This window comes from Mytilus edulis, chromosome 12 (genome assembly GCF_963676685.1).
Source record: "Mytilus edulis chromosome 12, xbMytEdul2.2, whole genome shotgun sequence".
NCBI classification, from domain to species: Eukaryota; Metazoa; Mollusca; class Bivalvia; order Mytilida; family Mytilidae; genus Mytilus; species Mytilus edulis.
The window spans coordinates 50,828,161-50,853,791 of NC_092355.1; the positions used below are offsets into that span (position 1 = coordinate 50,828,161).

General features: G+C 31.5%; 1 protein-coding gene across 4 annotated transcripts; it reads left to right on the top strand.

The window, feature by feature from the left end:
- Positions 1-1,802: 1,802 nt before the first annotated feature.
- On the top strand, positions 1,803-23,838 carry LOC139498731 (L-tyrosine decarboxylase-like). 4 transcript variants are annotated; one of them, XM_071287256.1, is made up of 11 exons: positions 1,803-1,941; positions 8,760-9,119; positions 13,240-13,557; positions 14,619-14,937; positions 15,410-15,549; positions 15,855-16,226; positions 17,013-17,228; positions 18,056-18,313; positions 18,576-18,701; positions 20,131-20,598; positions 22,010-23,838. In XM_071287256.1, the coding sequence occupies exons 2-11, from the start codon at positions 8,838-8,840 to the stop codon at positions 22,214-22,216; spliced, it is 2,706 nt and encodes a 901-aa protein (XP_071143357.1). In that variant the 5' UTR covers positions 1,803-1,941; positions 8,760-8,837; the 3' UTR covers positions 22,217-23,838. The 4 variants fall into 4 exon arrangements, with proteins under 4 accessions (XP_071143357.1, XP_071143359.1, XP_071143356.1 ...); XM_071287258.1 differs by having other exon boundaries at positions 1,824-1,941; positions 8,765-9,119; XM_071287255.1 differs by lacking the exon at positions 1,803-1,941 and adding an exon at positions 7,744-7,871.
- The last annotated feature ends 1,793 nt before the right edge of the window (positions 23,839-25,631 follow it).

Below are 25,631 nucleotides of genomic sequence, written 5' to 3' on the forward strand. Positions count from 1 at the left end.
ACAGGAAAAGAATTACAGTCACGTTTTTTTTTCTAGGAGTAAATCACAAAAAAACAACGTTAATGACGTCACGGTTACATGACAAAATTATGTCTATGACCTGATAGACAAGAAAAAATTTGCATCCAATCAGAAGGCGTGTATCATCCAAAATTTGAAGTAATTCGAAAGTACTTTCAGAAATTTTAAAATGTTTAAATGAGAATAAATAAACAGCATTCGCTAAACCTTAGAAAATTAAATTTCACTATAATACCGTTTACTGGTTACTTGTATTTAATCATTCTTATCAATTATTTTCAATCTTTTTTACTCTAAGATTAACAGTTTGGTTTAAGTCCTTTGAAATGCATGCTTAACAGTCCAAACACTTTAATGGATATGAGAAAATAATATTAAATTAAGACCGATATCTACGATCGTCAATCATTAGCAACACCCAAACCGTATAATAAACTATGGCAAAGAGAGCATCAGTTCAAAAAGAAAACATACGGCCTGTTTATATTATAACAATAAACAAAAACAACAACAACAACTACAGACTGAAACCAACGAGTTTGAACAGGCACGTTAAGGATGTGGCGGGTCGGACTCCATTGATGAGCTAGTGTTATATTTAAATTAATTGTTTCGTATTTTCTATTATTGATAGTGAATTGAGTGGCTTTTGTATTATTTATAAGGCTGGTAATCGCAAATGACCTTTTTGGTAATTTATTGTAATATATATATACATGTATATATATATTAGTAAGACAGAAGCATGTAGACTTACGTGATGAATTGCACAATTATTTAATAGATATGTAAAATAAAAATGTTTGATCATTGGGAAGAGAAAAAAAATACTAAACCTGTATTCATTATTGAGTATAATGTGATAAATTATGGAACATGTTTTAGGTAATTATGTTTGGGTTTTCCTTTGAGAAAGGTCTTTTTACTTTTTTTGTCTTATTTCATTTTCTAATTGTTTGCTTGTTTTCTTTTGTGATTGCTTGTAACTTATTTAAAGCCAGATGTTAGTCTTGTATCTACGAATGTCTTTTTATATATATATATATATATACATACACAATTTTCTCAATCAATTTGATAGTAAAATCTTGTGTTAAAGTGTTTTTTTTTCGCTCCATAATATTACCTGAGAAAATTAACTTAAATTGATTGCTCTCTACATTTATGACATTTCTTAGAAAATTTGCCTCATCCACATCTAATTTACAACGCCATTTAGTTATGTTAGTGTACTAGGTAGTTTGAAAATAACACTAAACCCCGTCTGACGTACGCTGCTGATTGAAATGTTGGTTTTGTGGAACAAACTCAGCAAAGTATTAACATGTTGAGTTCTGTGTTTGAACACTTATATTATAATAAGAAACATCGGATGTTACAATCCAGGTAGGTGATATATGATATGTCTTGTTCGTGTTGTTACTCTACAGACTCTCAACAGAAGAACTGCTTCCGTGAGAGCTGATCTTGATTTGATTTTTCATGTTGGAAGGAGGGAGAGAACTAGCTGTGAACAATGCCTTGGATTGGATTTATGGCATTGTTGCCGATGTAAAGACATTACAGTTGCATGTACAAACAACAATAAAGTAAAACAAATATTTTCAAGTATTTCCCTACTAGAGGAAAACAATAAATATTTTGATAAAACTTCATTAATGAAAACTTTTAATTCAAACTTGTTTAAAAATATTCTATTTTAAATTTTAATAATTCTAAAATCATGAATTACCAATTAATTTTAAGATATGAGTCGAGTGCACCCACACGAGCAGGTTTCGAGCTCACAACCTCTGTGTTGACTGTTTAGTGATTACATTACTTCGACCACCCGGCCACCGAGGCCCCTGTGTAAATGTTTGAATTGTGACAATTGTTTTGGACTTATTCTGCAGGGACAACAACAAACATATCATCGAGGTAAGAACTTCCGTCTAGCAATTGTAGACAGATAAAGTACTAGTGTTCAACGACTCGTTAATTTTAAAATTGTATCACATGACAGCATATAAAATATCGAATATTAATTATTAATTATGAAAGTATTGAATATATGTATACACTATTTTACAATTTGAGAGCTATTTTTGTCATTAATGTAAAATTAGGGGAAACCAACATGGTTTATAAATGATATATTGGTTGAAACAACAAACAAATGGAAGTGTTTAACGACCTTGATTGGCTATACAGCCCTCGCACGGTCGGCTCGGTGCCCGAAGGCGATTGATAAGCGTTTGAATAATTTCTGCCGTGGGTCAGGAACAGGTAGTAAGGACGCCGAATGGAGGCCGCCATCTTGGTTTTGGTGAGTTGATTTTGGTTTGTTTACTATTTTGGATTTTACTTCTTGACAATGGCTGCTTTCAGGGCCAGTTTGGTCAGCTTGGCAGCCCGCTAACCTCGATGAGCGAGTACTGGTAGATGAATGGTGGACGTAGTTCTAAAGATGACAGGAAGCGTTATCAGGACCAAGGCCGTGAGGCAGTGAAATGAAGGTCGTATCACCCAACAGCCTAGGATACAGCCCTCGGACATTAATCGGCATAACACTCCCCATGATACAATGGTTTTGGAGTGCATGTTAACGCGGGTACGCCAACTACTACGTCTATCTGTACGGCTTGGTTTCTGTCATCTTAAGTAGTATGTCGTTGTTCATTTAACTGTAAACCCTCATCGAAGATAGCGGGTAAAGGAGAGCTGGCCCAGCACGTCCGTTCAGCTGTAATGACTGAGACGTGACTGAAACCCACTTGGTTTATAATTTTTATATTGAGGGAAACTCACATGGTTTATAATTGTTATATTTGGGGAAAACACACATAGTTTATAATTGTTAAATTGGGGGAAACCCACATGGTTTATAATTGTTATATTTGGGGAAACACACATGGTTTATAATTGTTATATTGGGGGAAACACACATGTTTTATAATTGTTATATTGGGGGAAACCCACATGGTTTATAATTGTTAAATTGGGGGAAACACACATGGTTTATAATTGTTAAATTGGGATAACCCATATGGTTTATAATTGTTAAATTGGTGGAAACCCACATGGTTTATAATTGTTAAATTTGGGGAAACCCACATGGTTTATAAATGATATATTGGGGGAAACCAACTTGGTTTATAATTTTTGTATTGGGGGAAACCCAGATGGTTTATAATTGTTAAATTGGTGGAAACCCACATGGTTTATAATTGTTAAATTTGGGGAAACCCACATGGTTTAATTATCATTGCTAAGTCAGTGAAGATCTATTACAGAAGTTATGGTGGGCATCATGATTTGGTTGACATTTTATGAAATATCTGTGTCACAGCTGACCACGGATTAATTTAAATTATTGCAGTCGTTGTCCTTTTGTTCTCAGTTGTGAACATGGTGAATGCGAATGATGAACGATTTTTTAATTTTAATTCCCTTAAGGAGGTAGACCTAGGTTAAGGGAAATAACTCTTAAAATCATCAGTACGTTTGTGTCAACCATTTTCAAAAATATATTCTAAGCTTCTAGGTTACATAGATTATTTTTTATCTGTTTCAGGTAAATGCTTAAAAAACATTGATGAACTTGACTTTTACAAACGCTTAACTGATTTAAAGAGTTATCTCCCTGAACCAAGGTCTACCCCCTTAAAAAGAAGATGAATGTTTTTTGGGGGTTCTTTTGTTTGTTAAATGAGCAAGATCTACTTACTATTCTTTCGGAGAAACTGAGACTTATCACCGGGTTTGTTGGGGTTCGAATGGGTCAGTTTTTAGTTTTCTGTGTGTGTTTTGTAGTCTGTTCTTTGTCTTTTATTCGTGTGGTGTTTTTTTGTACATAGTGGTTTATGTTATTTTTCGGATTTTGGTTTTGATTGTCCCTATGGTATCACCTTCCTTTGTTTTTTTAGACATGATATCTTACCATTTCAAACAAATACACCTTATTGTATTCAGATATATTCATAGGAAAAAACAAAGAGGTTGGGCTAATTTACCTTCAATTTATTTAGCACTGGAAATTTTCAAAAAGTATTTCAATCTTTACATACATTTACAGTATCAATATGTGTCTGTTAAGGTTTTATTAATAGTATGACTTTCCTATTCAAACCACAAAACAATATGCCAGAAAAAGTATTAAACCGCAATTTTGACATACCTTGTCAAATTTAAAGTAATTTTAGCATGTACCAGAAATAAATAAATAACCAAAACCGAAATTTAATTTTCTGATACAAATTTATTTCAAGGTTTTTGGTCGCGGCGTCTTTCGCTGCACAATTTGACATAAACATGAAAAGTTGAATCAAAATACCCTCCACAGCAACCGTATACATATATATAGTTCTGAATATTATTTATAAATATTGAAAATATCAAACACTACTTAAGAATATAAAAGACTCTTTGATATTCAATTTCCTGTAACATTTGACACATTTTAGAATTTGACAATATGAGTGAAAGAGATATCATAATAGAGAAAATTGACCCTACCTCTGATCCTCTTCAACTACAACATTCATTTGTCATTTTTTACTATTTTGATTCGAGCGTCCCTGGTGAGCCTTTTGTGGACGTACTGCGCTCTGGTGTATCAAGTATTTATCAAGGGTATTAATTAATTTGATATGTTGTGTACGTATGTTTAATTTTCTACTTTTAGAAAACAGATGCTCACGGATATGTTGGACTTATCTTAGCCCCAACCCCGTCCTGCTAAGTTCAGAGCCTGCAGGACATGACAAAAAAGGCAGGATGACAATTCATGTAAAAAAAAAATAAGTCAAGATAAATTAAAAAAAAAAAGCAGGTCCGAATAGAGTGAAAAAATGCAGGACAGAGATTACAACCTAAAAAAAAATGCACGACATTGTTTTCATCCAAGCCATAAGTTTTTTGAATCTAGGCAATTATATAAATCAAATGATTTGTAACAAGTGCCATCTTACTCAAGGGATGTTCATTTGCAACCCCTATTTTGTTTCTTACACTTTTTTCACATTTCAATGATATTGTGTATCTTTAAATGTTTCATTTTTTATTAGAATCATCGCTGTTGTTTTATTGAGCAAATTATGGACTTTTCATTGGGCGGGGGAATTGTTCAGTGAAAGTAAATTTTACTAGTTGTACATCTACTTTGTTTTACGTCGCAGTGCATCTTTGGTGTATATACTGAATTTAGTCCTGATATCTACGATGAGTTTATTTGCCAGAAAAACACCCAAACCATGTGTCTATGTTAAAATACTTATATATACTTAAGGATGTTAGATTCTCTTGTTTTATAATTTTTGTCAGATAATTGTAGTACTCTGGTTTTATCCTTATACACATAAACTCATCATAGATACCAGGATTAAATTTTGTAATTACGCCAGACGCGCGTTTTGTCTACAAAAGACTCATCAGTGACGCTCGAATCCAAAATAGTTAAAAGACCAAATAAAGTCCGAAGTTGAGTACTATTAAACATTTTGCCAACTAAGCCCCTCTTTTCTTTTCTTTTCATAATTTTATAACTTATAATTTAAAAAGCCATATGAAAATCTTGTGAAATCCTTGTTATTTTTTTGTAGTTTTTGAAAGAAAAAAAATGTGCCAATTTCAATAGTATGAAAAATCTAGAAAGAATCATTTACGACCAAATTAATAATGTCTTGCATATCTCAAAAACAGGAACACGGATCCTTCATTATTTTTGCTTCCTTTTAGTTCCGTTATTTATATACTATCAATTTAAAACAGTTTGTAAACATCTTGGTTTTAAAACAAAAATAAAGGATAGAACATCCGTTAGGTCACGTAGACTACTATTATATTGTGTCCTCTACAAGGAGAATAATAAATCAAATGCAATTACATCCTTTTCAAAACATAAAGGCTGTATTGAAAAAATTGGATATGAACTTATCTTTACTTATAGATAAGATGATGTGGTATGGGTTCCAATGAGACAACTCTCCATCCAAGTCACAGTAAATAAAAAGTTAACAATTACAGGTCAAAGTACGGCTTCCACATGGAATTCTGCTTACACCGAATGTAGCAAGCTATGAAGGTCCTCAGAATGACAAGTATAAAACCATTAAGACAGGAAAACCAACTGTCTAATATACATGTATATAAAACACGAGAACACTTATATGAATCACCAAAAAACGCAACGGGTTTAAACATTTGAACTGGCGCCAACCTTCACCCTAACATGAGATAGAAGCGTAACATTAAAACATAAAAATACACACTATAAAATGTCAGATTAGTTTGAAACCTTCACCCTAACATGAGATAGAAGGGTAACATTACAACATAAAAAGACACACTATAAAAAGTCAAATGAGTTTGATGTTGACGGCCGTACCTTGACTTATAACGGTTTACTTTTATAAATTGTTATTTGGATGGAGAGTTGTCTCATTGGCACTCATGCCACATCTTCCTATGATATATTGAGTCGAAAGAGAAGACGGCAACATCTACTTTAGAAATATATAGGTAAATAATCGAAATATAAGAACATCAGGCATAGGACACCAACCCATCGAATGATATTTTATTTTTATTTAAGGAATGACTGTAATATTTTTTCTGTCTATGAAGAAATAACATAACAAATTTGGTGCACACTGAATAACGCGCGTAGCGGGTTATCTAACAGTGTGCACCACATTTTTTATGTTATTTCGAATAGACAGAAAAAATATTACAGTCATTTCTTATAATTTAATTCTAAATTCCATTTTACACCGTAGAAAACCATGAAAAAACGTTGATGACGTCGCGGTCACATGACTAAATTATGTCTATGGGCTCATAACAAAATAACGTCAGCCAATCAGAAGACGCGTTACATCCAAAATTAAATTATATTATGATGTTAAAGAATAATCGTAAAATTATGACAATGTTACATTTTGTTTTGTACTTTCATTTTGTATTTAACAATGTCAAATTTATTAAAAAAAAATATTTAGTTTTGTTTTTTCTATGTCATGTAAATTTAAATGATTTTCAAAAGTTATTACTTTAGAGTCAAGCGGATTTATATGAAGACCGTTTCTCAATTATTTTTTTAGACATTTAGCCAAAAATTAAAAAAAATTAAAATGACAAAAACAAAATATCATTAATTCTAATGACTTTCAAAGTTGAAGGTCAATCGAATTCATGTGTAATTCGTTTCCAAGAAATAGAAAATGTCATTTGTTTTAAAAATTAAGGACAGAAAAAAAAACAAGGAAACACCCATGCAAATTATTGCGCAGTTGAATTCTTAAATTAGAAAAATGCATAATTTTCCACAATTATCACGTACATTGTTTATATTTATTATCCCCTTTTTAATGCACATGCATTCTCGTGTGTGATCTAACACAGCTGTATGGTTGCTAAGTATATTTCTAACAAATGTTTTCAGGGAAAACATCATGATAAATAACCAAATCCTGAAAAGTTGGTTAACTGAAAGATTTATTTAACATGATAATAAGGAAAAAAAGAAACGTATTAATTGCGTGTCAGGAGGAAATGCTATAACGTGTATTTATATCTCGTCAAAGTTGATAAAAAACAAGGTATTGTGCAATGTTTCTGAAATTTAGAACCACAGATATCTAGTCTAATGTATTATTAAATTATTCAAAGGTCACTGTCAAACAGTGTTAATCACTTGTCATTTAAAAATGTGGTTTTCAAGGATATCAATGGATATATATACTTCTAAGTTAGTTTGTGAAATCTTCAGTCTTTCTCATTCAATAGACTACGCTCTAATAGATCCAGTGAATTTGTTACGTTTTAGATTTCTGGAGTACACGTAGCAGCTTTACTGTTGATATTCTAAGGTACACTTTTGTTTTAGTTTCTGCAACTCTAACAGTAAAGCCAAAACATTGCAACTGTTTTCTTTTTTGGTGTATGCTTTTGTATCATTTTATTTTTCATCTCTTCAATTGTTGAATGGGTACTGCCGCTTTCCTCCTTAAAAAATACGGGTATTTAGCCCAATTTTACCTGAATTTATCCAAATTATTTTTAAATCGGCACTTAAAGTTAACCAGTTCCCCTTTCCCTTTTACAACATATATTTATAATTTGTATATTGAAATGCTATATCAAGACTAGTTTTCACTACTGTGGAAACATAAAAGGGAGCTACTATTTGATTTTTATGGGGGGGGGCTAGGATGAAAAATTTTGTCCTGAATTTTTTAGTTGTAATCTCTGTCCTGCCTTTTTATTTTTCACTCTAATCGGTCCTGTCTTCTTTTTTTTTTTTAGTTTATCCTGACTTTTTTTACCTAAATTGTCATCCTGACTTTTTTTTTTGCAAGTGTCTCATCCTGCCTTTTTTTTTTATTCAGAATTCAGAATTCCTGTCCTGCCTATTTTTTTCAAATTTCATCCTTAACATTTATTTTTTACATGAATGTATCATTACAATTTCCTGTTTTGTAAAAAAAAATTATAGTCTTATACATATTAAAAATTATTTACGATGATTACAACGAATAAATAGATATAATAAATGCATATTTTTTTTTACATAAAATACTCAATCTTAACATTACACGAATGTATCATTACATGTACTATGTTTTAAAAGTACAAAAAAACTTAATTATCGAATGAATGAACATGACAGGTTATCTTGTAATAAATTACATTTACAATCTCGTTATATATTCAACTGAAGGACAAATTTGTCAGTAGTATTTGATCTTCCTTTCCAGTCTAGCGAAGCAGAGTCTACAGCTGAAATCATTTCATTTTGAAAAAAGGTAGTCTTAAAGAAAGGCAGGCTTGTACACATGGCGAATAACACTACTGGAGTACAAGGCAAAGAATCCTTAGGATCATGGTTCCTTGGTCCAAAGTTAGAAAACCTTGACATCCTACAAAAATTGTGCGAATCTGCGTTTTCTGAAGCTGCTAATTTTCGACAGTGCAGACATGCTGAAGATCTCGAATGTATTACCAGCGAGACCAAACGGAGTGAAACCTACTCGTATTATATTGAACAGTTACAGAAAGAATTGGCAGTAGTATGCAAGGATCTAAAGAAATCACACAACTTTGCAAGTACAAGAAATGTATGTACATTTAAAAGTTTTGAGTGTAAATTGACATTGCGATAAGACGTGTCACGGTACTTGTCTATCCCAAATTCATGTATTTGGTTTTGATGTTATATTTGTTATTCTCGTGGGATTTTGTCTGATGCTTGGTCCGTTTCTGTGTGTGTTAGTTACATTGTAGTGTTGTGTCGTTGTAATCCTCTTATATTTATGCGTTTCCGTCAGTTTTAGTTTGTTACCCCGATTTTGATTTTTGTCCATGGATTTATGAGTTTGAACAGCGGTATACTACTGTTGCCTTTATTTGTTCATTGTACAGTTGCTAACTTCCATGTCATTTTGGTCTCTGGTGGAACTGTCTCATTGGCAATTATAACACATCCTTTTATTTTATATGGTTGTCTATTTTGGCCTTAAAGATATGAAAATTGAAACTGCAGTAATGTGTAAATGAGGAAAACAATTGTTTCAGTTATAGAAGATTTTCACTAATTGCGTCATTATTGGTGTACTATCATACATGTACATGTAGATGATATCCGTGGAAAAAAATTATGATTTGCTTAGTTTGGCAATATTTTCCGAAACATAAAGGTTTGTGCAACTAGTTCTACTCACATACAAATATTTTTTATATACTATAACCATTATTTTTGAAGCAAGAAATTTGAATTGTCTAGGGGTGTCACCACATAAGAACTATCAAAAAGGGTCGAAAAGGGTGACAAATTTCTAGAAAAAGGACTTATATATATATATGAAACCTTGTCCTATTTAAGACTAATATGTTTGTAATGTTTGAAGCAGATATCCAACTTTTTAATTACATTTTCTAAAATAATATATTTAGAAATAAATACACATTAGATTAGGAAAAAATAAATAAAGTTTAAAACAAATCTCTGTTCAGTGCCGTTTATTTGGGATTACTGGCTTTATTCCTTAAATTGAACGACGGTAAACAAGGAATTTTGGGAAACACAACAATGAGACAGCAACTAAACAAAAATTTCTTTCTTTATATAAATTCAATATGATTGATAGAGTGTTCTAATAAACAAAATGAATCATTGATAAAACAGCGACAAAAGAGTCAGCTTTAGACATATTAAAATCTAAATATTAAACGAATATCTCAATGTTCTAAAAAGTAAAATCACAAAAATTCTGAACTCAAAGGTAAATTCAAAACGGAAAGTCCTTAAATGTTTTTTGAAATCAGGCGATACACGTCCACAAGGGACGTCTTTTTCAATTTCATCAATTAGTTTTCTATTTCGTAACATCTAAAATGATGTATATTACTGAAATACAAACAGTAAGCGCTTTAGATGACAAAAAGATTTATTTAATAGCGGTAATACAATGTGGTTAACCATGTATTTATTTCCTTTTCGCTTGTCTGTTTGTTCCTCTAATTAGTTGACACTTTATTGTTTATTATATAGTTAGTACTAAAAGTTTACGAACAAAAACTCAACAAAATATGGGGATTTTTATGTACTATCTTGTGGTCGTGTATCTTCTAATTTAAGCACACATTAATAACTAAAAGTAAAGGAAAAAGAAATCCATCAACATACGGATCAGCAGTTATTTCTCTACTTGAAACACTCAGTGGCGGATCCAGGGGGAGGGTTCCGGGGGTTGGAACCCCCCTTTTTTGGACAATCAATGCATTTGAATAAGGACATATAAATTCAGCGATTCAGAGATATCCACCTGGAGCTTTTAATCATAGATTAACGTTACAAATAAAATTATAATGTGATTTTAAATAAACGTACTTAATGTATACATGAATCTATCATAACATTTTACATACATACATGGATACAACCTCTTTATTGTAAGACGTGTTTAATTAACATGACCTAATGTGTCAACATTTTGTTTCAATTTCATCAATTAGTTTTCTATTTCGTAACATCTGAAATGACGTGTATTACTGAAATACTAACAGTAAGCAATTCAGATGACAAATTGATGTAATTCATGGCGGTAACACAATGTGGTTAACCATGTATTTGTTTCCTTTTCGCTTGTCCTTTTGTGTGTCTGATAAGTTGACACTTCATTGTTTATTATATATATAGTCAGAAAATGCAGTTTGTAGAGCAAAAAAAAAACCAACATTATTTTAAATATAAAGTGTTCTTTTTTTTTTTTACTTTAACGTTCCTTTTGATAATTTGTTTAAATAGTACTTGACTCCTTTTTGTCAGATTATAAACATTATACAGTATGTTCTGTACATAATGTTTACTAAATGATCATTTAACTTTAAATGATACACGTCTTTTGATTTGATAAAAGTTTTTGTCTATCAGCTCATAGACATAATTTTGTCCTGTGACCGTGACGTCATCAACGTTTTTCATGATAAACCCCTTAAAAATCGAATTTAAAATTAAATGATCAGCATGTTATTCTAATATGACGTTCTTCTTTAGCGTTGGGTACAAAGCCATGTTCTAATTCGAATAGAACATGGGCTGCACGTGATTGACGTCACAATTGAAATTGCAACGTCGGATGAATTTTGAACAACGCCAGAGATCAAATTGGACATTTTTGTTGGTGTTGCTCGCTATGAAATTAAATAAAAACATACTTAAAGTAAGTTTAAATGTTTCTGTTCTTTTTTTATTGATGAACTGTTGATTTTTCTATAAAGTTTTTGTTCATCAAATCAAAATGGCGACATTTCGAGCGTCTACTATAGGTCCACTTCGAAGTACAAAAGATCAAAATATTCCTATTAGAATCAATACAACCTCTTTATTGTAAGACGTGTTTAATTAACATGACCTAATGTGTCAACATTTTGTTTCAATTTCATCAAGTAGTTTTCTATTTCGTAACTGTTTCGCTAACGCTCGGTATTAAGATATTAACAAATATAATGCCTACCCATGTTAAAATGAGCATAGAGCATGGCATGAAAGAATTATTTCTTAATTTTAGTATGCATCCAATTGTTAATGATATCGCAACATAGACAGAAAAAAAGTTGAATATAGTTATCAAAGGTACCAGGATTATGATTTAATAGGCCAGACGCGCGTTCGTCTACATAAGACTCATCAGTGACGCTCATATCGAAAAAGTTATTAAGCCAAAATAGTACAAAGTTGAAGAACCCAAAATGTTAAATGATTGTACCAAATACGACTAAGGTAATCTATGCCTGGGATAAAGCAAAATCCTTAGTTTTTCGAAATTCAAAGTTTTGTGAACAGGAAATTTATAAAAATGACCATATAATTCATATTCATGTCAACACCGAAGTGCTGATAACTGGGCCGGTGATACCCTCGGGGATGAAACGTCCAGTGGCATCGACCCAGTGGTGTAAATATTTATCAGAGAAGACTTTATAAGTTTGATTAACTTGTGTCTCATCCATTTTGCATATTTAAGCCAATACAATATGTTTTTACTAAAAGTTATCAAAGGTACTATGATTATAATTTAATACGCCAGACGCGTTTTCGTCTACATAAGAAGTCATTCCTTAGGTAAAAAAGGAAAACCTACTATAATACAGTATAATACAATAATGATTAAGTCAGGGATTTCGTTGCCACAAATGACTCAAAACCTCTACTATGCATCCATAGATGTAAATATTTGCTTTAAATTAGTAGTTTGGCTGTATCATAACAAAGGAAAAAGCATCACCTTATTTTAACGTTAATATTGTTTAAAGAAATAGCAAATTTAAAATGACCCATATAAACTCATTGTTCTTGGGGAAAAGACGTATACTAATATATTATCAATCAAAAAAAGTAGAAAGTTCTTTAAACATTTGTGTATGTTGTCTTGTTGGTATTGTTTCCCTTTTTTATGTGAGAACCTTTTGTGGATATTCATTTAGCAGCACTGATGTGTCTTTTTCGTTAACTTTTGCCACTGAAATTTTAAATCTTGACATTGACATAAGTTGACCTATCTCTGCAAAGGTTTTGCGGGTTCACCGTTATTTAACACCAACTACGCTGCAAATATTATCTCCAACGGTCATTTAGTTTTCTAAATTCATGTATAATATATATGTATACGAACTACTATAGAATTGACCTTAGTCTCTCAAATATTTTAATTGTTGCTATTAATATTTAAATAATAGGGACTGCCTCAAGGGGATCGAACTCTGCCAGGCGTTGTGGGCTATTTAGCAGCATTGTTGTACACTCCAAATAATATCATCAGCAGTCATAGTCCAGCTGTCACGCCGATGGAGATTGAAGTCGGAGAACAACTTTGTGAAATGTTGGGATACGACTTAAAGAGTCATCCAAAACCTTGGGGACACGTCACCAGTTGTGGCAGTATCTCTAATATAGAAGCATTCTGGGCAGCACAGAATCTTAAATTTTATCCACTGGCTGTACAAAAGGCAATGAAGGAATGTCCTGAGATAGCTGACATCATGTTTGAAACCAAGGTAAACAAATGAATCTTTCATTTTTACCATTAGCTTTGTACGTTGATTGGCATGTCTATCTTGAGTTTCAGGAAAAAATAAATACAATTCATTGAGAACTGTTTTTGTCGATGGAATTTTATTTGAAGCTTTAATGGACTGCCAAAGAGGGGTGAAAGATACCAGAGGAACAGTCAAACTCAAATTTCGAAAATTAACTGACAACGCTATGGCTAGAAAACAAAAAGACAAACAGACAAATAATAGTACGAAGTACACAAAATAGAAAACTGAAAACTAAGCAACACGAACCCCACCAAAAACGTGGGGTGATCAGGTGCTGCGGAAGGGGTAAGCAGTTCCTGCTCCACATATGACACCCGTCGTGTTGCTCATGTTATTACAAACCCCGTAAATAGTCTTATTCGGTAAGTCACATTCGTAGTGAAAAGGGAAGTCGATTGTATTTACGACATAAAGAACACATAACATAATAGTAACATAATAGTTTGAATGGTAAAATACACTCATTATGGTAAGGTTGATTTTACATCGTGCAATTGTTGTAATGTATTATATTCTTATTTTCATTATTGCGTATTTGATTGTCTAAAGTGTGTCTTTATGCCGTTTTTTGCTTTTATTTGTTGACAAATCGTTTGTTTATATAAAGTGAATAAGGTTAACACACAATGTTGATTGTTGTTCCCCACTTTTTGATGTTTACCTATAATTTGGTCTCATTATTATGTTTCAACATTGTTGTTAATATAATGAAATGATATGCCACTGTCATACAAGTGATGAGTTTGACTAGCTATAAAACTAGGCTTGATTCACTATGTTTACATTAAAATACATTTACCATTTATCAGGAATATGACATTTTCAATGCATTTGAGGTTTAAATACCATTTCATATTGCCATTTGATGATGGTCTTTCGTTTTGAATTTATAATTTATGCGCTTTATTTAGGTTTTGATTTGACCTTTGGTTTTTTTTTTTCTATTTTTAATCGAATTACGAGAAACTACCGTTGTCTTAATTTAACTGTACTCACTTTTATTATTTATTACACAGGTTAATTTTCCGGAAAAGACATCGTATCAAAATATTCAGGATATGTCTACTTGGAATGCTGCAAACCTTGATGTTGATAGCATCGTCAATATGGCGTCGAGTATAAGAAGTGATAAATACATTAAACTTATAGAAAAACACAAAGTTTCATATCTTGGATGGAACAGATTTTTGAAAACGCACGGACTTAACGAACCAGTGATAATAGGGTCTGCTGCTTGCCACTATTCGTTGCCTAAAGCTGCTTCGTTGCTTGGTTTAGGTAGAGACAACATACTTCGAATAAAGACTGATAGAAATGCCCGCATAGATATGCAAGGTTTGTACCTTTCTTTTTTTACATTTAACCAAACAAGATATGAACCTTATTAACAGAAGACACTTAAACATCATTGTTTTGAGTATAGTTTCCATTCCATTTGCTTCAACTTCATATTTGAATTTAATGTTATCAATATATTTTTTATGTCTTGTTTTTCTCAATCTTGATTCCATCTGTTTAAGGTGGAACCTAACACTTTCACTAAAATTAATTTGGCTCGTTTAATCTTAATAAAATTTTGACAAAGTATTTACTTTGACCCTTTAACAAAAATATAAAAATTTCAAAAATTTTGAACCAACCGTTTTGTCAGAAAAATTACACTGGTTATAGAGCAGTTTGACAAACACCAATTTTTATCATTAAGAAGCTTAATATTCCCTTTACAACACAACGTAATTAAAACGTTTAGCTGACTTTACAGAGTTATCTCCCTGTAGTGTTACTTTATATTTGATAAATATTTCAGAGTTAGATAAAGTTCTTCACGATTGTCTACAACGACAAATCCCTATCATCACAGTAATGGCTAATCATGGCTCAACAGAATTCGGAGCTATCGATCCACTCGAAGAAATCGTTAACCTAAGAAATAAGTATATGGAAAAGGTATATATCAAGATTACTTTCTTTTAATATTGCGTATCTTCTTCCAGTATATCCCATCATGCTATATATATTTTAAAGAGCCTGTAAATTTGATCTATTTAAGTTAGAAATGTTAATGCGTTTTTCTTCTTATATCAACTCTTTATGTATATATAAATGGTATTTCCTCTCATCATACACACAGTATTGCCATTAATACTTTCATCTGTAAAGATATAAATGAACAGTGTGTTTATACTTCTGCGTTTCTGTTGTATATTGTGACATTTCATAGAATTATATATGCGTATTTGGTTTTGTTGTAGGGTCTCTACTTTTCTATTCACGCAGACGCTGCCTTTGGTGGATATTTTGCCTCCATGCTCAGAGAAGATGGCGAAAATCTGCCCAACAAGCTTCGGTCTGATGATTACTGTGCTCATTCTCTTCTGAGTGATTATGCCAAAAAGCAGTACTCTTTTTTGAAACAAGCTGATACCATTACGGTCGATCCACAAAAATGTGGCTTTACCCCCCTGCCAACAAGTGTCATTTGTTATAGAAATGGACTAATGAAACATTTCAATATGTTGAAAACATCATATACAGATTCAGGGAATGATGAGAGCACAGGCATGTTTACCTTAGAAGGATCAAGACAAAGCGCTGCTGCAGTTGGAGCTCTAATGACACATAAGGTAAGAATTTCTCTATTTTTAAGAACTATAAAGGGGAAGATATCAAAGACTAGAATATATTGATATAACAGTTCTGTTTGGGAAATAAAGTGAATATAATGAGGTAGAGTTCCATTCGTTCTTTGTTTCTTAATAACTACATTATCATATCGTGTATTAAATGACTAAACTATATCAATGTCATACTTTATTTGGCGTATGGCATACAACATTGTAAACCTGGTAACTATGGTGAGTTTAATTATACGAGCCTAAAAACTGATATGCTATGTAGTCTAGAAATCATTCTCTGGTTAAAAATTAAACTAAAGGGGCTTTTTAATTTTTATTGCTTATCAATGTAAGTAGCTCTAACAGGTGTGATTATGCGATTAGTATTATGTTTATCTTCTTTTTTTTTTTTATAGAAACAGAGGAAATTTCATTTCCATATATAATATTAGATTGTGTTTATAAATGTGATGATAGCTATTCAGCATCAGATGTTTACATGAATAATCATTGATACGGTCATAATTATAAATTAACTGTTTATAAAAATACTTCTAAGTTTTGTAAACTAAGGCTTTTCTACCTCAGGAATAGATTTCCTTAGCTGTATTTGGTAAAACTTCTAGGAATTGTTGGTCATCAATGCTCTTCAACTTCGTACTTACTTTGGCCTTTTTAACTATTTTTTATTCAAGCTTCACTCAAAGTCTTTTGTAGACGAAATGCGTGTCTTGCACAATACGAAATTTAAATCCTGGTATCTTTTAACTCATTACATCATTGATGCCTTTGCAGGTAATTGGATTACATAAATATGGATATGGACGAATCTTAGAACATTGTTTGTTAGGTGCTAAAATTATGTTTTGTAAATGGCTTACGCTCGCCAAGGAGGACGATAACTTTGTCTGCTTCCCCGTCAAACCACTGCCAACTGGAATAGCACTGGAGAGTGTTAAATTGTTCATCAAGAAATACATCGAAGGAAAATCTGCTGAAAAAATCCGAAAGGTAAAGCTAGCAATATTCCCATTGATACTTAAATATAAAAGCAATGGCAGGTTCAATTCATATTACCATGTATTATTAATCATTAAAATGTTACATTTTTTGCTCATAAAGTTTAGTTGTCAATCTATATAAATGCACATAAAATCATGCATTTAAAGACCGCTTTTCTTTTTTGCATACTAACATACTTAGTAATATTATGTTCAAATTAATGGAAATACCAACAAAAATGGGTCATTTGTTTACATTTACGGCTCCATATAGCCCAAATCATATGAACAACAAAAAAGATATTAATGAATACTACTAGATCTAAAAAAAAAAAATAAGTATAAAGCTAAATAAATAGGTGTCAGGTCTTCTTAATCGGACTGCTAGTTCAAAAAAAAAGTATAAAGATAAATATATATTTGTCAGGTCTTTCAAATAGGACAAATGCCAAAACTTTAACAGATATTAATTGATATATTTAGTTGATGTTTTTAAAGCAAACTGGTACAACTTTTGTCCCTATATATAATTCATGTTATAACTGTGCCATTTAAACACATAGCTATTATCTCATAATAGGAAATGTTGCGCCTCGAACACAATGCAATTTGTAACATGCCTTTGAAATAATGTTTTTTTTTCTCCAAAAAATAGCAGTAAGTTTTATGATTAAATACTATTAAGTTAATGTAGATGTATATTTAAAATATTCAAACGTTATTTAACTAAAAAACCGAACTTCGAGGAATTTAAAAACGGAGGGTCCTTAGTCAAATAGCAAAATCAAACCTCGAACACATCAAACGAATGGATAACAACAAATTATATCTTTACAGAACAAAACTGCAATGGAGTTTTTGAAACAAATTGGTCCAGATTTGGTCAAGAATCCGTTTGTAGTGAATTTCAAAACCAGAAACACAATTAATGATGACGTTGGACTATGTAATAAGCTTAACAGTGAAATATTTCATCGAATGACATTTACCAACAAAACAGAACATAACAACAGAGTACCGTTGACGGTATTCCACACAGTGATCGACAAAGACAGTTACCCAGTCATGCTTGACATTCTGAAAGAAAATCTTGGTGTAAGTATATATGTATATATAATGGTTTTACTTCTACATATTGTGACTTGGATTGAGAGATTGTCTCATTGGTAACCATACCGCATCTTCTTATATCTATGTAACATTTTATATGATTTGGATAAATTAGAGACGCCATTTTTTTGCTACCTCATTAATGCGTATTCTAAAGTTAAAGGATCAAATGTTAGTCTCATTCTTAAATGTATTTTAAAGTATATGATTCAGACAAAAATTTATAAATATATTTCTGATATTCCAGCTTAAAGGAAGTGGTGGTCTAGAAGCCTCCATACATATTGTTTTGAGTCCCTGGTTAGTCTACAATAACAACACAGACATGTTTGCATCAACATTCCGACAGATAGTACTGGATTCTATAGGCAAGGTATGGTATATTTGTAGCAAAAGTAGTCTTCCAATTTATTTAATCATAACAGAATCTCGTGCAATCGTATTTTTCTTGTTTGTTTTACTCACATATGTTTGTTGGTACAATTGAATATATGCGAATGTCATATCAGTGAGACGTTTCGTTAGCTCTAAAACAAGCCCTTATCAACAATTTTCTACATGAGTATTTGCATGTTCCAAGTCATGACTTTTTTATTCGTTTGATGCGTAAGAACTGTTGATTTTGCCGTTTGACAAAAGACCTACCTTATGAAATTTCTTGGAGTCTGGTAGCTTTGCAGTTTTACCTTTTTATAACACATATTGTCAAATACGCTTATAACACAAAATCACTGAAACTAATTTTAGAAGACATCTACAAGTTCACAAACAGCATCAAAATGCATATATATAGGAGCGTTATTTTCATGGCATCGCCTAAAACCTACAATTAAGGCAACAGTAGTAGAGTCATAAATCGATTAAAAGAAAACAACCCCGGGTTACAAACTAAAACCGACGGAAACACATATCAACTATAAAAACAAAACAAACAAACAACAGGAACACTGTACCACTGATAAAAGATAATTTTTCACAAATACGTGAAGATTTAAATACAAAATCATGAGGACATGCAATTCGAAATATCAATAAACAATGTGGTTCCAAGATTTCGATGTCAAACATTGAAGGTGTAGATAATGTGCTGATTATTGAACATCATTTAATGTATATACTAGTATATGTAACTGACAACTAGCATTTACAATCAAATATTTGACAAATGTTTCGTGTTATAATTAGGTCGGTCGGTTAACCGTATGAAATATGTCATGTAAATTTGCATATTAAGTGAATTGTTTTCTGTTTTATTAAGGGAAATTTCTTATTTTAATGAACAAAAGTTACTTGTTTTTCTCTATTTCAATTTTTTTGTCTATTGTTTTTTGTTTTGTTGTCATCAGGGATGGGGCTGAATTTATTCATATTGTTATCATTTGTGGTCACTGATCGTAGGTTGTTTTTTTTTTATTGTGGACTTTCGCTAATTTAGAGCTTTTTTACACATTATACGCAGATTTTTTTAAAAGCATCCATAACTATCCAAATTTTTTAATCAAGTCCTAATAATAGCGACACAGTATGAAAACTTTCTTTTGCACCTATGACATGACATTGTTTTTGTTACTTCTTTTATTTAGAACATGACATGTTAATATCTGCTTGTTCCCACATATAAACTATTGATTGCTGATTGCTTTTATTAAGCTAGATTTTCAGCACTAAAAAATAAAAAGAACTTTCTTATTCAATACGTGTTCCTAACTTGCATGTAGGGTTAAAGACCAACATTTTCGAAAGCCTAACATTTCGTTGACGCTAAGAGTATAAAAACCAAGATTTTTTTTGTTTTCTTGAAGATTACAGATGAGCCTGTTTTACATAGTTTTATGGCAGCAGGAAATATGACGGGAAATACAGTCTTCTGTGATTATATAACAAATCTCCAGATTCCAAGTCATCAATATCAAGCAATTGTTAAGATGAAGTTTCTTGAAGAATCAGATGCTGAAGAGTACATGCAAAGGAAAGAAAAATGTGCAGAAAGTAAAGTTATTATACAAATTGAATCACCAGAAGTTCTCGGGAAGCTGTTAGACAACTCAAAAGACGTTCCATTTATGGTCAGCTGTTATTTTGATGTTCCTTCTGCTCAAAATCGCCCATTTCTTTCAAATGTATTAGTATTAGTCGACGATATTCCATTGTACAAACATGTTGATATGACTGTGGAACCTAGCAACGGACGACAAGAATACTTCCTGTACGGGGATGAAAGCAGAACTCAAATGTCGCGGAAGACCTCAAAGATTTCAGATTGTCTCCAGGTACGCTAATTATTGCGTTAACGTTCTGACGGCAAACTATTAATTAAGTTTTCAGATTGTCTTCAGGTGCAATAATTATTGTGTTAACGTGCTAACGGCACACTATTGGGTATTCATATTAACGATTATTCAATTGCTGAAAATGGCATTTCAAGATATTTAACCCGGCACCAGAAAGAAAATATGTTTTATTGAAAATGAATGACTGTTTATCATTTAATAGTTAACGTCACAAAATGATAGCTTAAATGTATATCTAATCGCACTTCGGAATGCAAAACGGAAATGAATTGTTTAATTAAAACATAATTTTGTTTTATTGACTTCCCTTGACAGACTTTTGGATATGAATAGTTTTTTCTTTTAAATGTTTATAATATTATAATGCTTTGACTCAGCGATTTTTAAGTCCAAACTTAAAATAATATTCTGTTTGAATTTCTATTTCATAATTGAGCTGTCATGTGTTCGTATTTTCATTAATATGGTAATCAAATTCATATTTTTTATATAACAATATATTGATAGGCCATGTACTTGCTTATCTAATAGTGAGGTTTTAAAGTACACTGACATAATTGTTAACAAGACTTTGATGAACGATCTATTTTTAAAAGACATACGTTTTATTTCCTTTATGGAGCATCAAGTTGACAAGTATATCCGCCCTCACGTATATTTAAATTTTAATTTATAATTCAAGTCAAGTGATGATAATGAGTTTGTCTGTATTGTCTTCTTTCCTTTTCTTTCTTCTTTTGGGCGTGATATGTATATAAAAAGAATGAGATGTGGTATAATTGCCAATGAGACAAGTATATTCATCAAGAGTGATGGAAAAAAGATATAAACTATTTCATGTCACCCATACGACCTTAAATAATAGAAAAAAAACATGTCGTAAGCTTTATTGTTTATTATACATTCAACATGGACATAATTGCATGACACTTGTTTATTTGACATATAATCTTGGTAAAAGAATTGCCGACTGAGGCACAAAATGTGACTTTCATGTTTATGTTTTGAGAAATATTTGGAATTTAAAATTGTGGCTTCTTAGTTGCGGGCTGGTAGAACGTGGAATCTAACCCTTCAAAATATTAGTCAATGTCCAATGAAAATTATCGTTACAAACTAATTGCATTAGAATTTACAGTTACACACATTTGAAGTGCTGGTCATATTTAGGAACAAGGTAAATGAAGGATTCAAATTATTAAGACCCTGACAATATATAGGCAATTAACATGCAACAATATTTAAGTACCCGTATTTGTGTTTAATGAAATCATTTTTATATTATTATCATAGTTAGTTTCAAAACATGAATTAATTGCATTACATGCTTAAGTTTCCAAAGTCATTGGCTCAGTTATAAAACTGATAGCATTGATTTTTTGTCTTTCAGGTTGCCGTTTTGGAACAAAAGCCAAACAGGATACCTCTACATCTGATAGAACAAGGGATCGATGTATCGTTCTTTTTATCTGATAAAACAAAACAGAAAAATGGTTCCGTCAAAAAACCGGAACACATCATTCAGTACCAAAAGATAGATGGAACTTTGGATACCTCAACAGTGCACCTAAATCAAAATATTCGACTTCAAATTTAAACATTTAGTTCGAGGACAGGTCCAAAGTCAGTTAGATTGGGTCATCTTAAGTGCATTATGTTAATGTTAATGTTTCTGTGCAATTGCAATTGTTCTTCTCTTTATTTATGGTGTACATTTTGTATATATTCGTGTTAAAATTGTTAATGAATGACCTTTGCATAAGGTTTTTGGTGCAGCGTACTAAATTTGACTTGCAGTTGTCCAATGAGTCAGGGGTATGCCAACCATTTTACAGTTGTTCTGTTAGTTAATTTAATGTAAATATAGCAATTTTTAAACTTTTGCCGAATCATGTACATATTGTTTTAATAATTGTTATTGGGAAAAGCCACTTAACGGGCATTTTCATAATTTATTCGTGTTATTGTTTTGAATGTACAGTAAAACTTATGTTATTTATACATATCTCGTCTGTACATAATATTGAGAGTTCCAAAAACTATCTATTGCGTTTATCATTATTTCGTCTAATCCATGTTATATCTATTGCTTCTTGGAGTTTTGTTTTGCTCTTATCTTTCATGATGAATTTTTGCTGCACGTGTTTCAGTTTGCCATACTGTCTTGACATACCATTTTCTGTTACGGCTATACCGAAGTGCGTTTAATTCTCTTCGTTGAGTGTATTAGTGTGTCTAGTCTAAGAATTATGACTCCATTATTAATAAGTTGAAATTGGGCTTTGTATGATTTTTGGGTAAATGTGTGGTCTCTTAAATCGACGCGTTGTTGCTTTTGTGTCTTTTGTCTCATTGTTTTTTGTTTGGTAATAAGTATCTATTTGATGTATTCAGTGCTTTTAAAATGATATGTGTTGATTGTTCCTATTCCTAGTGTTATAACATCACCATGTCAGGCTAAAATGTGTTATAAACTATACTTTGTATCATATGAATTTTTCATTCATTGATGAAATACAATACAATATTTTTTCTCTTAAATTGTTGCATGTTCTGATCATATTTGTTATAGCTAACTTTATGGAATTGGTTAGCTTATTGTTGAAGGCCTTACAATTAAGTATAATTGTTCACATTACTATGATCTTTCATGGATATTTGTCTCAATGGCAGTTGTGTCACATCTTTTTATTTTGGTAATCAAAATATTAATGTACCATTACTAGTCTTAACAGTTTAACATATATTGAAATAAAGAAAATGCAACAAAATTTTAGTTTCAGAGTTCGTCTATCTTACAACACTACGCTATTTATTGTTTAATATTCGTATTTAACTTTTATGCATTGTATACATTAGTAGCAAATGTGACAATTGTAGGTCAGTGTTTTTTTTCTTCATAACTAATTGTGTATACATAATATATATGTCATTATAGTTCACCGACAAACACTATTCACTCACCGCATGTGTATATTAAAGTAGAAAATAAAATCAGCATTCTCTTTAGAACAATTAATTGATTATCTGAGAATAGATCACGTATTCATTTAAATCAACACATTACTTGTATTTATCTATATATACCAAGTTTTAAGAGTTGTTCAACGATACAGAAAAAATTTATTAATATAGAAATTAATAAATATTTTTCAATCTATAAACTTTCAATCTGTCTGTATGTACAATTTTAGACAATAAAAATGTCTAAAATACCAACACTTGTTCAGTATATTATCTTGAAAGATTTTGAAAAATATATACAATGAGGAGAAAATCTTCGCTGGGCTTCCCAAATGTTATAAATAAAAAGAAAAAAAAATTATATCGCAAACAGGCTTTGAAAATGTGGTCGAAATGCATGCTTCCAAAATGTCGTATGTGAACCTGAACATTTTTGTAAATGGCAGTGAAAACTTTGACATTTCTGGATTACCCAAAAACTTTATTTATTTTCAAAGAAATAAGGAAATGTACATTCAAGAATTTGATTCTCAAAGTAATTATACAGCGATTTTCCAGTTTTCATACAACATTTTGGAAGTAAACTTTACAAACAACTGAGATTGGAAATTTTGTAACATGTCTTATTTCAAAAATTTGATTGGTCTAACTGTATGCTATTTTGAAATATCAAAGATTTCCACCCGCCAATACGATTTGTGCCCAATAGAAGTTTTAGCAAAAAAAGTCATATACGAAATTTTGGAAGCCCAGTGACGAAATAAGAGAATTAATTCATAGTTGGTGTCCCATCAAAATTCAAAGTGTGGAAAATTCAAAACGGAAAGTCCTTAATCAAAAGCTAAAACACATCAAATGAATTGATATCAACTGTCATATTCCTGACTGCAGGGTACAGGCATTTTCATATGCAGAAAAAATGGTTGATTGAACCTGGGTCTATAACTAGCTATACCTCTCACTGATATGACAGTCGCAACACATTCCAAAAAATATTAGATCAACATTTCGCGAATTTTTTAAATTTATTTTACACTTTAAGAATGTTGACCATAAGATAAATAGGTTTAACAGCCTGTGAAAATTGGATATCGCTTGATATCAACTCTTGTTATTTAATTCAAATCGGTGTGTATTAATAAACGAGCCTTTGAATAACTATAGTCGATATCAAGCGATATCCCATTCCTGCTAGTTATATAACCTATCAGTAACAAACGATACCACTATATCATAGGATCCTTGGCTGCTTAGTATTTACACAAAAGCTTTAATGTGTTCGAGAGTGCTGGGTACTAGTGTAACAACACAACTTTATAACAAATTGTATATATAAGTGTATCAAATTTTTTGTCAGTTTCGCCAATCGAAAATGTACTTTTACTTTTGAAAACAATTATATTCTTTATTTTGTATTGTAAAGGTATGTATTTGTAGGTTTAACCAGGCCAGAGTATTCATTCATTGGTTCCCGAAAAAAATCAGATGTTTTCTTCATAGCACAAAACAAATAAAACATGAAATAAAAAAGCAACACAAAGCATAGTCTGAAAAAATAAATTATCAAATGTACCAGGCTTCTTATTTGATACGACGGACGCGCGTTTTGTCTACATAAGACTCTTTAGTGACGCTCAAATCAAAATGGTAAGAAAGCCAAACAATATAAAGTTGAAGAGCATTATGAACCCAAAATTCCAAAAAGTTGTGTCAAATACGTCTAATGTAATCTATGCCTGGGATAAGAAAATCCTTAGTATTTCGAATCATTAGACTTTTGCAAACAGTAAATTAATAGGAATTATCATACAATTGATATTCATGTCAACGCTGAAGTGCTGACTTCTGGGCTGTTGATACACTTGTGACCACCAGCAATGGCATCGACCCAGCGGTCTACACAAGACTCTTCAGTGACGCTCAGATCAAAATAGTTAAAAAGCCAAACAAGTATAAAGTAGAAGAGCATTGTTAACCGAACAATTCCAAAACGTTGTGCTAAATACAAATTTTTGGTTTCTGAAAATTTCAAAATCAAATTCCAGTTA

Coding starts and splice junctions, on each gene's coding strand:
- LOC139498731 (XM_071287256.1), top strand. CDS start 8,838: ATGGCGAATAACACTACTGGAGTACAAGGCAAAGAATCCTTAGGATCA. Junction 14,938..15,409: donor TGCCCGCATAGATATGCAAG/GTTTGTACCTTT, acceptor TAAATATTTCAG/AGTTAGATAAAGTTCTTCAC. Junction 16,227..17,012: donor GAGCTCTAATGACACATAAG/GTAAGAATTTCT, acceptor ATGCCTTTGCAG/GTAATTGGATTACATAAATA.